This window comes from Chenopodium album, chromosome 20, assembly GCF_948465745.1.
Source record: "Chenopodium album chromosome 20, dcCheAlbu1.1, whole genome shotgun sequence".
Taxonomy (NCBI): Eukaryota; Viridiplantae; Streptophyta; class Magnoliopsida; order Caryophyllales; family Amaranthaceae; genus Chenopodium; species Chenopodium album.
Genome location: NC_137853.1, coordinates 6976608 through 6993380, shown reverse-complemented (window position 1 = coordinate 6993380; position 16773 = coordinate 6976608). Strand labels below are relative to the sequence as shown.

The 16773-nt window shown below is 33.9% G+C and overlaps 2 protein-coding genes and 1 pseudogene across 2 annotated transcripts; all 3 read right to left on the bottom strand.

Moving 5' to 3' along the window:
- Positions 1–1749, bottom strand: LOC145598685 (BTB/POZ domain-containing protein At5g41330-like). The gene has a single exon (XM_081655065.1). The coding sequence runs from the start codon at positions 1646–1648 to the stop codon at positions 251–253; it is 1398 nt and encodes a 465-aa protein (XP_081511191.1). The 5' UTR covers positions 1649–1749; the 3' UTR covers positions 1–250.
- Positions 1750–2663: 914 nt separating this feature from the next.
- Positions 2664–3764, bottom strand: LOC145596700 (AP2/ERF and B3 domain-containing transcription factor At1g50680 pseudogene; annotated as a pseudogene).
- Positions 3765–5522: 1758 nt separating this feature from the next.
- LOC145598293 (uncharacterized) lies at positions 5523–9034 on the bottom strand. Its single transcript, XM_081654630.1, has 2 exons — positions 8608–9034; positions 5523–7104 (listed from the first exon to the last, which is right to left on the bottom strand). The coding sequence occupies exons 1-2, from the start codon at positions 8713–8715 to the stop codon at positions 5887–5889; spliced, it is 1326 nt and encodes a 441-aa protein (XP_081510756.1). The 5' UTR covers positions 8716–9034; the 3' UTR covers positions 5523–5886.
- Between the last annotated feature and the right edge of the window lie 7739 nt (positions 9035–16773).

Below are 16773 nucleotides of genomic sequence, written 5' to 3'. Positions count from 1 at the left end.
TAACCCCAAACATGTCTCATAGATGATTGATTCGCATAATAATATCATACAAAAGAATAAGATGAAGAACTACTTCTTGCCAATCTATTTCCTTCACTAGAAGTACAAGAATAACAGAATACAACATGCATTTACAATTAAACAAGAATTACAAAGAGCTAATGTTACATTCAAGTAAAAGAATATCTTCATTCAAAAATCAAGGACTATATTATAGTATCCAAAGGATTACCAAAAGATTGATCATGACTCACAATCCCTCGGTAGCGCCTTGCCAAACTTCAACAAGCTGCTGATCCTTCCTTGTGACAAACATCTTGTTCCCACCAAATCTCAAATTGGTAATTTTGTCACCTCCCATATCCTTAGCTCTTCCCATCAAAGTCCTCTTAAAAACTCTACCACCCAACAAATTTTCACCACTTAATGAAGAATCAACCAATACCTCAGACCATAACTCTATATCTCCACCTTTACTAACAAACACATCACTCCCATGACATTCAACTTTACATCCTAATCCCTCTTTTTTCAAATTAATCGACTTTGTTCGATTTCCTAAGCAAACCCATTCACTTACAGAGCCAAGATTTCTCAAATCCAGGAAGAAAACTTCACCAGAATTGATACCAACTTTAAACATACATGGTAAGGAACTCGAAACCGCGACATCAGCAAAGCAATCTACTTTCTCCTTCATCTCCCACACTACATTACCAGACCTAACATCCCACAATTTTATACTACCTACTACACCTGTTGGTCCACTATGAGAACCAGATGCCATTAACAAATTATAACTTGAAACCCAACTTAATTTAGTTGCTGGGATAGTAGAACAATCAAAATCAGCACCATATATCTCGTTTCGAGCAATCTCGAAAACAGGCCTAAAATCACCCAAGAGATCATAAACCACAATAGCATTCGAGTTCCTCCGACTCGATTCGAAACTAGTAAACAAGTACTCATTGGATGAACCAATGGCCTGAACATTTGAACTAGACCTAGTTGGATTCTCCCAATTCAAACACTGCCTCACAAAACCCTTTTCAAGATCAATTATTTGCAACCCAGAAAAATCAGTGGCACCAGCAGCCACAACATCAGGGGCAACTGCCAATAACGAATCAACTGCAACAAATTCAGTCAAAATCGTTGACTTTCTACTCAAAGACCAGTCAAAGGAAGTGATCTTACTACCATGAGCAACATGAACAGAGCCAAACGACGTCGTTGAGATAGCAGAAATTGAATCTCTACCATTTAAGGGAAGAAGCAACGATTTCTGGAGAATTAATGGGTTGAATTGAGATGGGTTGGAGAGAGAATTGATTAAAATTGGCTCAATTCCATAGTATTGGGATTCGGAAATTAGGTCATGAAGATCGAAATTTTTGGATTTTAAGGGAAGATTTCCAGTTCTAAGGAGAGAGAGAAAGATTGAGAATAATTCAGGGTCTCGATCGATAAAGGGTAATTCTGAATTTGAATTTGAAGAAGAAGAAGAGGAAATGGTGGAAAGGAAGGAATTGGGGCCAGCTAGGGTTAGGGTTTTTTGGGTAGTTTGAAAGAGTTCACCACCAACATTTAGGGTTACAATATTTGATTCAGATTTGGGGTTTTGAGATTTAATTGAAGAATTCATTGAATTTGATTTCCAGTAGAGAAAGTTCAGGTGGTAGCTTTCGTCAAATTTGATTTCCAGTAGAGAAGAGAGTGTAATGAAGAGGAATATGTAAACTTCAATTGAAAGTTTAACTTTGGAGAAGATGGTCCAAGGTTCCAAAGCCTAGCTTAATAAAAATAATTTTTTTAAAACTAATAAAAATAATTTTTACTTACTTGTATTTGATTAATAAAACACAAATTGTATCCTTCAAAAATAAAATAAAATAAAATAAAATAAAACACAAATTGTATTATTTCGTAATAATTGCTCTTACATTTTTATTTTAGGGAACCCAATTACCTCTTGTTATATAGAGTATAAATTAATTGTCAGTTAAAGTATGCGATTGGATTTTTTGTCGAAAATTCTACAACTAAGTGCTCATTTCCATTTTGTCGAAAATTCTACAACTAAGTGCTCATTTCCATTTTGTCGAAAATTCTACAACTAAGTGCTCATTTCCATTTTGTCGAAAATTCTATAACCTTATCAAATTGTACACCCTTTGTCCTAAAACTAAGTGCTCATTTCCATTTTGTATGATCAGTTTGCTAATCTTGCTACTGAAACATAAAAATAACTTTATTTTCTAATCATGGCTAACAATAACAGGCCTAACAGTTGGTTAAGTATCGTTAAGATGTTATTTGCTTTGCATTGTGTTGTTTAACAGTGACAAAAACCAAACATTAGTCTTGTTAGGAGGCAACAAGGGGTGTCAAATTGTCGATGGTAATGGTGGTGTTTGCGTGCGGTGGTTCACGAAAGAGGGTGAAAGATTTGCAAGAGAGTAGGAAAAAGAAAATGTTACTAGCCATTTTCAGTTGCACATCCAAATTGGTCACTCCCTCCAATTATGATCAATGGAAAATACTCCAACCAAGGGAGTTTACAATCGAACAATTATCATATATCATTAATATCAAAACCCAATTTAGAGATCGAAAGTACAATATTTTAAAACTTAGAAGAAAGAAAATGGATGCAAATATTATTGGTAACTAGTTTCTTCGTCACAACTAGCAGGCACAAGTTGAACACCAAATAACTTTAACCCCTTATTGTTTTTCTTGGTCTCAACTGCTTCACCTTGAACCAATGATATCTCACTTCCATGCAAAATTCCTTTCTCCTTGTAATCAACTACATTATTATTCTTTGCTACATTTTGATCATTTCCTTTGTTACATTTCACAACATCAATCATCCAAAACTTCTTCACATCATTACCCTCATTTTCTCTAAACTCACACATATAAAAAGTCACAATATCTTTGGCCTCTAATTCCTTGACCCTTACAAACTTGTTCCATCCTCTAGTAAACACAAAACTTTGGCTACTCTTCCAATAACAATACCGAAAATTCCAACTCTTCATTGTATTGTCGTAAAATGTTAACTCCATGTCTCCTCCTTGATCGCCGCCTCCTTCTTCACCTTCATACACACCAAATTTCCGTCCATTGTCATCTTTAACGGGAAAATACTTTATAGCGTACCTTTTTGGAATCACAAGCCTATTGAGCTTTCCAACGTCGCTTGGGGTCAATTCCTTCCTAAAGAGTTCTAGACAATAATACCCTTCTTGCTTGTTCATGCTATTATGATTATTGCTTGTTTGAGCATTGCTCACTTGGGAAATGGATGACAAATACTCGCCAAATTTAGTTTGGTACGACCCATCTTTGATCATGTTTAGCACTTGATCAGTGCTATAGTGGGCTTGAAACTTGGGCTCATATATGGTAAGAGCAGTCCATGGGAAGTTTCGATGGGCGTCTCCCGAGTTCCCATGTCGGAGCTTGATGGCCGCGCTATCATAAGCAGCAGCCGCGGTCGCCTCGGTTTTGAAGGTGCCCAACCAAATCCTGTGGTGGTTGGCATAAATTTGTGCACCCCAATGACCGTTTTGTTGATAAACAACACCTTTAAATTTTGATGAACCGCCGTGTTGCCGATTGGGCCTATCAACAGTGTTGGGCCTATCAACAATATTGAGCCTGTCATTGGGCCTTTTTGGTTGAGAATTGGAGCTGTTTGAATCTGAGGCCTCTGCTTTGGTCATGGTGCTTGACAACCTCTCTTCTTCCATTAATTGTAATTACTCCTATGTCAATCAACTCAGTTAAGTTTAATTTAACTATAACAAAAACAACAAATGTTTATATGTAATTGAAAATTAATTTGTTTCAATTGATAATGAAACCAAAAATTTTGAATAATAGGCCAGCAAAAGATCAACACACTAGTTGGCTAACCATTAAATCGATGTGTATTAGAAGGTGTCAAAATATGGCCCGACCGATCCGATTCAAAACCGACTCGAAAAATAGCTAATTCAGATTTCAACTAGCATGGATACAATAATATAACATGACTCAAGTTTGAAATCAAACTGACCTCATCGGATCCGACCCGAACATCCAGATTGACACCTTATACAACAACAATCGATGTGAAAAAATATTACTCCCAACACTTTTATGGATTTTACATACTAACTCCGTTTCATATTATTTGCAACGATTAGACATTTTCCATCTCTGCTTTATGTCAAATCGTTGCAAATAATATTTAATGGAGGTAGTAGATATGAAGTGGAGACTTGGGTAGAATTCATAATAACTCAAGTATTCATAATTGATAGAATTGAGAAGAATAAAAGTGATCATTGAGAGGCATTGAATAAGCACATGGAATATTATCCATTAAAGATTGAAACTTTATGAATGAATATCAAATTGTTGCAAAAACAACGTTTAAATTAATACAAAAAAAAAAAAAATCATTTTAAATTAAATACTTGTATAAGTTTAGAGCATACCTGAACTGATGTTGTGATTACAATGAAACAAAAACAAAGATGGATTTTTGTTGTAAAATGTAAAGAAATTAGGGAGCAAACATCTTGTATGAGTTTTTATACACAATAACCAAACACAGATGAATGAAACACAGATTTATTTATAAAATAGAAGACTATCAAAAAATTATTTTGGGATGATATTTATTTTGGGTAATTATATATCCTTAAGATATTTCCTAAAAAAAAATATATCCTTAAGATATCACATCAAATCCTTAGTTAATATAAATTTTTTTACTTTCTTAATTTTATGTAATGAAATCCCTGTAATAAAGGTCCCCTGTTAAAATTTTGATTCTATTATGACTCATAATCACTCCTTTGACAAATTTATGAGATTTCTTTCCGTTTTTTGTTTTTTATTTTTCTAAGATTTAGCACAAACTTGTCAGAATTAAACCTATAATGTTTAGCAAGTTTTTGATTTTAAATTGTGTGTTGCGAAAGATACATAATATTTTAAAAAAATAGAAGATACTCGTATAAAAATAGGTGGGCAAGAATCTCTTTTGTTGCATGAGGATTGAGGAGTGATGAAGAATTGAAAGTCAATAAATACAATTAATCAAATTAGCACAAATAAAAATTGTCACGCTTTTATTAATGGCAAATATATTTGTAATTTATCCACGGTAATCATGTCAAACAGGTCATTAGTCAATCAATCTAACACTTCGGATTTGAACCGTTTTGCACAAATAAACTTTTAGCCAAGTCGGGTTCTAAGGGATCGGGTTATGTACAATTTTACAATAGTTTTAGTGAGCTCAAGGTTGGGTTCGCGTTTTGATTCAGGTCAGTCTTGGTTGGGTTTATATAATCAGTCGGATTAGTAATTGATAGTTCCTTCCGTCTGGGGTAAAGCATAAAGGAGCATCTACATGGGTGCCACGGTCCGATCAATATATGACCAAGAAGAGAGAATTGGACCTGAAAAGAGAGAAATTACCAAGAAAGAGAGTTTTTTTTAAATCTGTACTAGCATTGCTAACTGCCACTATATGTATTATACATTCCAAAATGCATACAGACAAACAAGGCCTAAAGGACTATGAACTAAAGGGTTAGTTCTTCTGATAGAAGTAAAAATACTATATTATCCATACCCTATTTCTAACAAAACATTGCCCCATCTCCATCCCTTAAGATTCAATCTACTTCAAAAAGGATCAAAAAGGAAATCACAGTTATCCTAATGGATCCATCTATCTGAAGTCAGCATCGAACTACACCCCGATAACTTTCGTTTAGGGACCAACAATTTAATGTGTTTCATGTGTGTGTTGTGTGTGTGTGTGTGAGAGTACATTGGAAGCAGGGTTTGGACCACCCAACATACTTACATATGCTAGCTGACACCCGACTGCATCACCGGAAAAAAGGACCAGTTTTGGCAGGGAGCTTCTTCTTTGCCTATAACCTTTTCATTGGCCCACCAGTTTGAGTTGATACATGGTCTATCTGAATCCAAACCATTTAGATGGTCGAAATTGAATTCCTTTATTGAACCGAGAGAGGCAGCACGCTGCTTATGATGCCTCTGTCCTTCCTCGAAATTTGTCTGCCCCTTCTCAGAAGTTCCAGCACTAGTACAGTCATCAACTGAGTCGTTAGTATTGTAATCTCTGTCATCGACATGCTGCAAAGCTTTAGGCAATGCTGTAGGCTTCTTTTCCACACATCTCACCACATCTTCAGATGTAAGCTCAAAGGAGACACGATGATCAATGAGATAATCATTGTTTCTGTGTCCATTAGGTATATTTGGAAGCGATGAAAGCACAGAATCTTGTCGATCCAAAAGGATGTTGTCTCGAGACTGGGGATGGATAGCATCTGGAGTCACAGAACCCGATGCTTGCTGTGAACTCCATTCACGCATGGGCCCCACTTCAAGGGTTAGTAGCTTCTGAGGGACTCCATATCGTATATCAGGGAAGTAGGGGTCAGGAAAGGGTGAGGATGTGCCTGATCCAGAGACAGCAGAACCAGGTGAAATAAGAGGGCCCACAGGGCTTCCAGGATGGAGAAGATAAGATTGAAAATCGTAATGTGATGGGGGGAACCTTTGACCTGCATCACCATTACGGTGAATGGGATCAAGAAGTTGAGCAAACGGCACCTCAGGAGAGGAAGGAGTTGTCAGATGAACTGACTCAGGGGGTGGAGTAAAAGGGGCAGTGGAAGGTTCGGTAGTGTATGTCGAGAAGGCAGGAGGAGTGACTAACTGTGTTTCATGGGCATATGGGCCAATGGCAAAAATAGAGCGGGGTCCACTAGGCGGAGAGTATAAATTAGGAGAGTGAGAGTTAAGACCTACAGAGGTTGCAGGAGAATGTAATGCTGATTGTGGTTCTGAAGGAAGAAATGATGCGGGAGATGAGGGAGGAGCAACAAAAGGCATTCTGATGGCAGGTGGTTGAGTTGCATGTTCAGACATAGATGCAGCAACTCCATTTCCTTGTGGTGTTGGCTCAGGGACAAGGACAGCATGTCCGAATTTTTTGCCATTCTTTTGAGAACCAAAACACCAATATGTGCTCAAACAGCCACTCCACCTTCGTTTCTGCAAATAAAACAAATCATATGTATTAGACAAACTAACAAAGACGACAACTAATCCACGGTACCAAAACATACTTTCGATAAATCTGGAAACCATATCAAGCAGAGACTATGAATACGCAAAACATAAACTTCATGAATAGGTAACTACAGTCCACATAGAGTCATAGACATAGTTGCTCAAGTTTAGTAGTCACCACACTTTGAGCAAACTGACATAGGAAGTAATCTTATTTTTAAACTTCCAATAAATTACATAGGAGGATTCTTGAATAAACACACCATGTACACGTACCTTTATTTTTTTTTCTTTTTCAATAAGCATCCTCATCAGAAAGTTTTACAATATGAGCAGATTTAAAATAAAATCATTACATCAGATTCAGTTTTGGGGATAGGTATTGCCACAAAAGGTGAAGCAAGTGCTATAAACAATTAGACAATAATTAGCTAAAGATGTGTATAAGGTGTTATCTTTTATGTGAAAGGAAAGAGTGTTGCAGTCTGTTAAACAACAAATCAACGAGATATGCTTAAAAATGAATCTTGCCCTTGGAGGGGGTCAAGCAAGACGTCACAAACTCACAATATATATCCTTGCAAGTATTACTTAAGTTCAGGGAAAATGTATATCACATGAGGACATGAGATACAAAATGTCAATTCTTCCGGGATAGTGGATACTATTCGGCTACACTCGAAACAAAACAAAACAGATCAGATGGTGAGATACAGAGAAGACTAATGTACACTCTCTTTATTCATCCCTACTCAACCTACCTTATACAGACTCCAAACAATCAATATTTCGCATATATCAAGTCCTCAATCTATAGCCATACCAGTATACCACTCGCCCGCCATCATACTAATACACTATGCCATTATTACCATTCACAACACCAAATCATCAAGGAGTCTTAAGAATCATTACACACTGAAGTTACCTTGCCACTTGCTAACTAAGCTAAGTTTCTTTTATTACTACTCCTATGAAACTTATCTACGATACAAACACATGGTTATTACTTACAAGAAGCTTTCTCATGCTACCTCCAGTTATTAATATCAATATTTGTAAGGAGCAAAGGCAATTTCGGGTTTCGGCTTTGACTATTCTACAACAGACTTCTATTTACAAGTTCAGCAACAATCAATCAAGTTCAGTAATTCACAAATTCAGATCATTTACAAGACAAATTTCACTCTTTAAACATTTCATAACAATCAAACAGTAACCAACAAAACCTACTTCAAAAACTTCACTAATAACACACATATTCAACCTTTAAAATCTCAAATTTTATAAATTTTGAGCATATATAAAAGACCCAGATCTTGAATCTAGCACAAACTTAAATAAACAGCAAAACCCACTTCAAAAAAACCAGAAAAATTAAGCAAAATCAAGAAAACTACCATTTCCCCTGCCTTTTTATTTTAATAAATTTCACAAATATTCCAAAAATAAAAGTAAATAAATAAATGAAATTGGTGAAATTACCTGAACAGAAGAAGGTGGGACCCGAGACTCAGCAGAAGCGATCGCAGTAGCAGCTGCGCTGACGGTCTCCATAGCACTATTCATCTCCCCATCTCCTCCTCTGTTCATCTCTTTCTCTCTCTAAAAAAAACTAACACTTTCTCTCTCTAGAAAATCACATACACAATCAAATTCAGATTAACAAAGTAAAAAATAAAACCCAGAAACTTATGAAATTCTGAAGAGAACCCAGAATCCAAAATCAATACTTTGATTTAGAAACTAACAAGAGAAACTTAAACAAGTTATTTAGGGTTGATTTTGACTTAGAAAAAAAAATATAAACCAAACAAGAAAACCCCAATTTAAGAACAATAAATCCCAAATCTCTAAAAATCTGAAAATTTCTCTCTCTTAACAAATTTCTCTCTCTAAAACTAAGCTTCTGAATGTCTGCTGCTGAATTCTCTCTTAAATGGCTTTTGGGGTCAAACACGGCAATGACTTGATTATTATTATTATAATTATTATCAGAAAATCCAAAGCTTTTTAAAGTTTACTTCTAAAAGCTATTTTTACATCTGATTCTGTAATTATTACTATCATCAACAATGCATTGACAAATTTACCCTTAATTTAGAGTCTAATTTTCATGTTTACCATTGCCAACAAGTGTCTTGTGATGGTTTTTAATGAGGAAAATTTATAAATATAAATACAAATATCGATACGCCGTATGCGGTTGGCCACGCCATGTGACTGTTTATAAAAAGAACAAAGTAATTTCTAAAAGGCTATAACATTGTCTGAGTAATTACTGTAAATCTGTAACACTGTTTGAGTAACCCTTTTAACATTAACGAAATAACACATATACACTGATTGAGAAACTTTTATAATAATATTGAAGTAAACAGTAAACCTATATGATGATTGATCACACCATGTGCACATATAAGAATTTGTTTACACATATAAAACACGTTTTCTGTGTGGCTGGTCATACCTTGTAACCAGCTAACACACATCAAAACACTAATCGAGTAATCATGACCGATCAAGTAACTTCTGACCGAATAACTCCTGAGCGATTAGCCCCTGAATAAGTAATCTCAGTCATACGGTGTGACGAGCCACATATCAAATTTTGTGTTAAAAAAAAATATAATTAACAAAATAAAATGAAAATGAAATTAGAGAGAATTAAATGTAAGGGTATGACACTTGCACATTAAAAATTACTGCCGTTGTGTATCTCCATTATTAGATGCACATGATAGATGATAGGCTTATTATTCTACCTTTACTCTTTTCATTTTTATTTTTTTCACATTGTCACATTCCACCGCATATGATAATAATACTATAAATTCCACCATCTTAAAAATATTAATGCTCATTTATGGTAGATATTGTTGAACCATAAATTATTTGGTATTTACAACATCAAGTATGGGCAAAATATATTTTTCCTTTCTACAATGTAATTTGAAGAATTATGGACGTAGTATAACTAGTATTTACGAGTTTAGTTGTGTTGACTATACAGAATAACTGAATAAGTCTAACGTTAAGGCATGTTAAATGTCATAATTGTTTTTGTTTTTTTTTTTTTTTTTTTTTTTTTGGTGCAAAATGTCATATTTTTGTGCAAAATGTCATAATTAATGTCAATATAGAAAAAAATTCTAGACTAAAATATAAAGTACAAGTAGGTTGAAATATCCCAAAAAATTAAAATAAAAAAAATTAAAACAGATGAAATGCATTTATGCATGCTATTTCTTCTATGTGAGTAGCATGGTAAGGTTTCATGATTTTTTTTTTTTAACCGTGCGCTTAATTTTAGAGAGGCAAGCCTCAAGAAATAACAGAGAAAATTAAAAATTGATACGATGCACACTCGAGATAGATCTATATAAATGGATGTAAATTATCCATTACGAGCATAATTTATTACAAATAAGTCACTGGTCACTAACACATTTATGCGGATGAGAGGTTAACCTATCTATTGGTGGATAAGTAGGCGTTACGGAGGAGTTGAGAGATGTATACATTGGTGGCAAAGAAGTAACCTTCGATTGGCCTACGAGGCTACTATGATATCATCATCCTCTGTCGAACAAACAAGCTAAGGCATCTATTGGTAGTTAAGTATGCGTTACAGAAGAGCGGGAAGATGTCTATTATTGGCGAGCAGGTTAATGAATTGATTAGATAAGAGAAATGAATCATTGAAATCAATCAGTTCTCTTCCATGACCTAAGTGCAATTGACTATTTGATGAGGAGGTTATACGTGACCACGTTTGTTACTTTTTTGGGGGGGATAAAAAACCTAAATAAGAATCTATATATTAATCCATCATAAATGATACTCCGTATATATATCCTTAATGAAACTTCAATGAGACAAATATTTCTAGAATAACATATCAATATTTGTTTTAAATGCAATATATAGGAGTTTAAATATATATATATGAGTTCGGGTAATTTCACATTCAATTATGTTTGCTAGTATATAAATTACTATTTTTCTCTATTTGGTAAACTCGACTATATACAGAGTATAGAGTATTCTTCACTTTTGAACTTAGATTTTGGGCTTGTTCTCTTCACCGACCTTATAAAAATAAGTTTCAGGTCTAATAAGTACAGATCAGTTTAGATAAAGTCCAATAAGTTTAATAAGGTCTAATAAATTCATTAAGGTCTAAGAAGTTCCAATAAATTATATAAGGTCTAATAAGTTCCAATAAGTTAAATAAGGTTTGATAAGTTCCAATAAGTTCTAATCAAGTCTAATAAAAGGTCTATAATAAGTTTAAATAAGTTCTAATAGATTCAATCAGGTTTAATAAGTCCAATACAGTCCAATGAGGTGAAGAGAACAAACTCTTTATCTGATTTCACTATTTAATTTATATTAACCCTTTCAAACTAAAGACTCTCCAATTGACTAATAAAGATACTCTATAAAATTGCTTAATTATCTATTTTTATTATTAGTTGATATCACTAACTTCCTTATACTTATATATAAAAAGTTTGACTCATTTTTTATTTGTGCGGTTTCCAACAAAGAACATCATCTTTGACCATAAATACTACTCCCTCTATTTTTAAATACTTGCTCCATTTCTGTTTTTTGCACTATTTATTTGTCCTACTTTGACTAATGTTTGTGATTTATACATAAGAAAAAATATAGTCTTGTGGGTACTTGATGGAATCATCTCAATGAATAGATTATTAATTTTCAATTGTTAGAATTTATACTTATTTATAATTAAAGATATTAGTGATCAAAGATTAGCATCGGCATTCGTGTCCAAGAGAAATGGAGCAAGTATTTAAAAACGGAGGGTGCCTTTGTATAAGTGAAAATCATTTAAAGTTGATATTTGGAAAATTTATAATAAGGGACATCTAATAAGGTCTCACATGTTAATTTATATTTATGATATCTATTAATCATCAAATATAGTACAGAGTAAAAGTTATTTTATTTTGAACACATACATGAATATATAGTAGGTGATGAGTCGAATTTTAAAAAATGGAGATTTAGCTAGGCCTTGTTCTGATTTATTGAACTGAGCTAAATTGAACTGAACTAAACATTTTATGAGATGAGAAAATTAAGAACTGAACTGAACTGAACTTAAGCTGAAAAGAATAAGCCCTTAGAGTTATATGTAGAATTATAGTAGGATTATAACCACCGCCTAAACTAAATCAAATCACCACCACGTCGCGTAATGGATCTTGATTATCAATTATATCACCCAAAATTATGAAATTTTGTGGAGTAGTGAATTTTAAAAAGAGTCAAAATGATAAAATGTACTTCGATTCGTAGTATTGAGTACATATGAAGTCTATCCAAACCTATATTATAACTTGTTAGAGCATGTTCTAATTTACTGAAGTGAGCTAAACTGAACTAAAGAACTGACTGGAGCTGAACTGAACTGAACTGAATTGAACTAAACTGAATAGAGCTGAAATGAATTGTTTAAGAGAGTAGGAAATTAGGAACTGAACTGAATTGATTGGAGCTGAACTGAACTGAAATTAAGCTGAAGATAACAGACCCTTAATTGCATGTCTACTCAAGCTAAAGATAATTTCTACGATGTATATATGTTAAAGGATCAACTCAATCAAAAACTTAAACTGATGGCTGAAATTCAGGATCGATCTACTTCCTCCGTTCTTTTTTACTTGGCCCGCTTTGACTTTTACACTATTCACCACCCCTCTTTTGACCGTCTTTTGAGAATAATACATAAGGAAAAACATATTCATGTTTGGATCTTTTTGAACTCGTCTAAATAAGGGTCTGTTCACATTCGGATTTTTCACCAAATACAATTGAGTTAAAGCTTAATTCACCATATACCGTCGAAAACTTTCTAATACACCATATACCATTCAGTTTAACAAAAATGTCACAACATGCCATTAATGACTAATGGACATTAACACCGTTAGTCATTAAGGTTAATAAAGCCACGTAGCAGCTTCTAATTTGTTCCCTTCTAAATAATTTAATTTTAAAATAATTATTTGATTAATTATCGAAAAAAAAATGAAAACAGAAAAAAGAAAAAGAAACCAGCCACCACCAACATTCCCCCAGCTAGCCACCACCAACGACACTCCTACCAGCAAGGAAGACCGGAACCCTCTTGACGGTGCGGAATCCGACCATGACCTCCGCCGGCGCTCCTCCCCTTCCCCTGAACTGTCATGCTCGGCTCCTGCGTCTCCCTCGAAAACCCCCTACCTTAACCACCGTGCTAGCATCACCTCGAAAAACCTTCCCCTAACCACCGGTCGATGCCGAAACCCCCTCCCTCGTGTCGGCGAACAAATTCGCACCGTCTCGATGCCATCTTCACCCCATTGAACCACCACGAATGCCGAAACCCTATAACCAAAATCTAGGGTTTCGACTTTGGTGTTTTGGGGTTTCGTGGTGGTGGTTTTTGACAAGTTGGGCGGCGGCGACTTGTGAGAGAGGGTTTGGGCTGTCGACGAAGGGGTTTTCGGCTAAGGTGGAAAGGTGGAGATCGAAGGGTTGAACTCGGCGAAGGTGATGTCTGGGGTCAAAGTTGTCACCGTCGGGGGAGGGGGATGGTCCAACGGTCGAAAAGTGGCTGGGTCAGGATTATCGTAGGCTGGTGACGGCGGTGGCGGGGGCACTGGTGGTGTTTTATTTTATTAAAATTTTTTAAATAATTTTTCTAAATCTCCTTAATTAAATAAATAATAAGAATCAATTACAAGCTGCCATGTGGCACAATTAATGTTAATGACTAACTGAATTAACGGGAAGGGCATGTTGTGATTTTTTCATAAAATTGAAGGTTATATGGTGTATTAGAAAGTTATGGTATATGATGAATTAAGCTTTAACTCAGTGGTATATGGTGAAAAATTCGGTTCACATTGACTAAATTGAGCTGAACTAAACTAAACTGAGTTGAACTGGACTGCACTGATTTGAGCTGAACTGAACTAAACTGAACTAAATTGAATAAATTTGAAATGAATATTTTATGAGAAAAGGATATTAGGAGCTGAATTGAATTGAATTGAACTGAACTGATTGGAGCCGAACTGAACTAATTGGAGTTGAACTGAACTAAATTGAAATTAAGCTGAAGTGAACAGAACCTTAGTACTATCCTATATAACTTTTATATTTATTGGTTATGGAAAATAATTAAATTTATTGATCGTGAAAGTTTTTCTTTGACAAGCGTGATAAAAGAAACAGGTCAAATAAAAAAAAAAAAAAATAGAGGAAGTATATACTCTTTCAGGCCCCCTCACATGAGAGCTTAAACTTTTGATTGAGTTTGTTCATTAACATGGTTTTAGAGCCTACGTGACACAAAAGTCACATGCTCAAATCTCATCCACCCCCTCACTTTCAAGTGGAATAAATTGAGTTGCGTTTAAGGGGGTTCATCAAGTTTAATAAGGTCTAATAAGTTCATTAAAGTTTAATAAGTTCTAATAAGCTAAGTTGTACATTTACGAATATAAACATGGTTTGTTTATCTAGGATTCTAGGAGATAAACTTGAATTTTCTCCAAACATATTCCTATACTTCAACTATTAGCTACGGTAAATTTTCCCCCCTTTTTTTCTATTAAAGTCTTAGTAACAAAACGGAAAAAAACATCAATTTTAAAGGTATAAGAATTATAATTTAATTTAATTTGTCAGTTGTCACACACCACCCTCACGTTTACGCTATACATCCCAAACCATGCATCAGTATGCATGCATCTATATATGTCGATATGATGAATCTTCAATCTTCATCCAAGCAAAGCTTTAGAAATTAAGGAGTATTATTCTTTATTTTTCTTATTAGCAAGTTGTATATTAAAAATTTAACAAAAGAAAGAAAAAGAAAGTTAGGAGCATTTTTTATTGCATAGATCATACATAATGGTTGATCCATACTAATAGACTATTTCCACTTAACAGTGGGATGCATTATTATACTACGAATTAATCTATCATAGTTTGAAGATACACACTCAAGTCATTTTCATATAGATGCTTGCTTATCCTTCCAAAACTGCTAATAATAAATTAATTTACTGGTATATAGTTTGAATCTTTCAAAATTATTAAGCTCGGGATCATAATTGTAATAGATTAGAATAATGTGACAACTAATTTTATATATCCTGAGAGGATATATAATTTAATCTAACGTTTCTTGTTTTTCTAGATATATATATTGTGAATTTGCAATGTGAAAGTTACTAAAGTGATCATAACAACAAAAATTATTTGAATCACCATATACATTGAGCATTTACAATGTATAAGGAAATGAAGCGCATACAGAACTTTATTAAAGGGTAATTGTTGTAATATTTAAATAATGGATGAAGTACTATGTATCACCTGAAAACAAATTAAAAATAATGTTTGAGGATTTTGTTTTATAGACATGTATATTCTAAAATTAATGATTATATAAAATCTACTTAAGTTAGCATGTTGAATAGTACTCACTACTCATGGAATCATGCATTATTAGTTTCACATCAAATTGATACTTAATAATAATTCAAAGATTCCTTAGTTTTGTGGTTCTTAAACAAACATTAGTTGATTAAAATGGAGTCAAACAACCAAGTTCAGGTATGAAAAATAATACGTAACTAACAAGTTGCATTAGATTCTCTAACAAAGAACAAGTCCTTTAATTAGAAGTGAAGTATAATTCGAGTAATCGTGTAATTAGTCTAATTGTTAAAGGGTAATTTAGTCCAAATAAAAATGGACCACTAAGAAGAGTTTATCCCTAAGTCTAAATAAATGGGGTAGTTATAATATAGTTGCACTTTTTAATTAGTAGCTAATTAGTGATTGTTTTACCGAGGCAATTATATAAAATAAAAAAAGAAAAAGAAAAAAAAGGTTGGTTTAATCAAGTGTGCGTGTGCACGTGTGGCCATCCACTTCTCGATGGCGTTTGGTGCGACGAGGTGGGTCCCACTTAAAGAATTCCTAAAAATAAACGTCACGTTTGCACGGTTGTTCATCTGCTTTCTTTTGTACAGTTGCTGATTCCTAAAAGCATAAATCAGACTTTTTTTTAGGTTTTTTACATGAAGCTTCACTTTTAAACCTTTTTTCTTTAGAGTATGTTTTTTTTTTGGATAATTATTGAATAATATGGAGTACTATTATTGTAAACTTTTGATGTTGGATATTTTCACTTTTAGAGGACTAACTGTTTTCATGTATACTTTAAATGGATTTAGGAGAAGGATAAGGCTTAGAACTAGTTCTCTTCAACTACGAAATTTGCATACTCGAATAGTAAGCAATGAATCATGATATGAATCTAACAAACAATTTGATCTTTTTTTATTCCCTTGTACATTAGTGCAATAATGTGGTTGAAATTAAGTCAAATAAATATGCCAAATCAAATCATATTAGACCAGAAATAATTAAATAAATCAGATCAAATATTGACATCAAATTACAATACTTTATTTTAAGTGAAGAGAATAAGTCCTTAGAATGTCTCAGACCCTCTCCAATGGTGAGACTTGAGTGAGTATTTTTTAAGAGAGAGAGTATTTTTTGTAAGGAATACCAATAAGTTGGTATCAAAACTTAGCAACTCCAAAA

Coding starts and splice junctions, on each gene's coding strand:
- LOC145598685 (XM_081655065.1), bottom strand. CDS start 1,648: ATGAATTCTTCAATTAAATCTCAAAACCCCAAATCTGAATCAAATATT.
- LOC145598293 (XM_081654630.1), bottom strand. CDS start 8,715: ATGAACAGAGGAGGAGATGGGGAGATGAATAGTGCTATGGAGACCGTC. Junction 7,105..8,607: donor TCCCACCTTCTTCTGTTCAG/GTAATTTCACCA, acceptor TTTTATTTGCAG/AAACGAAGGTGGAGTGGCTG.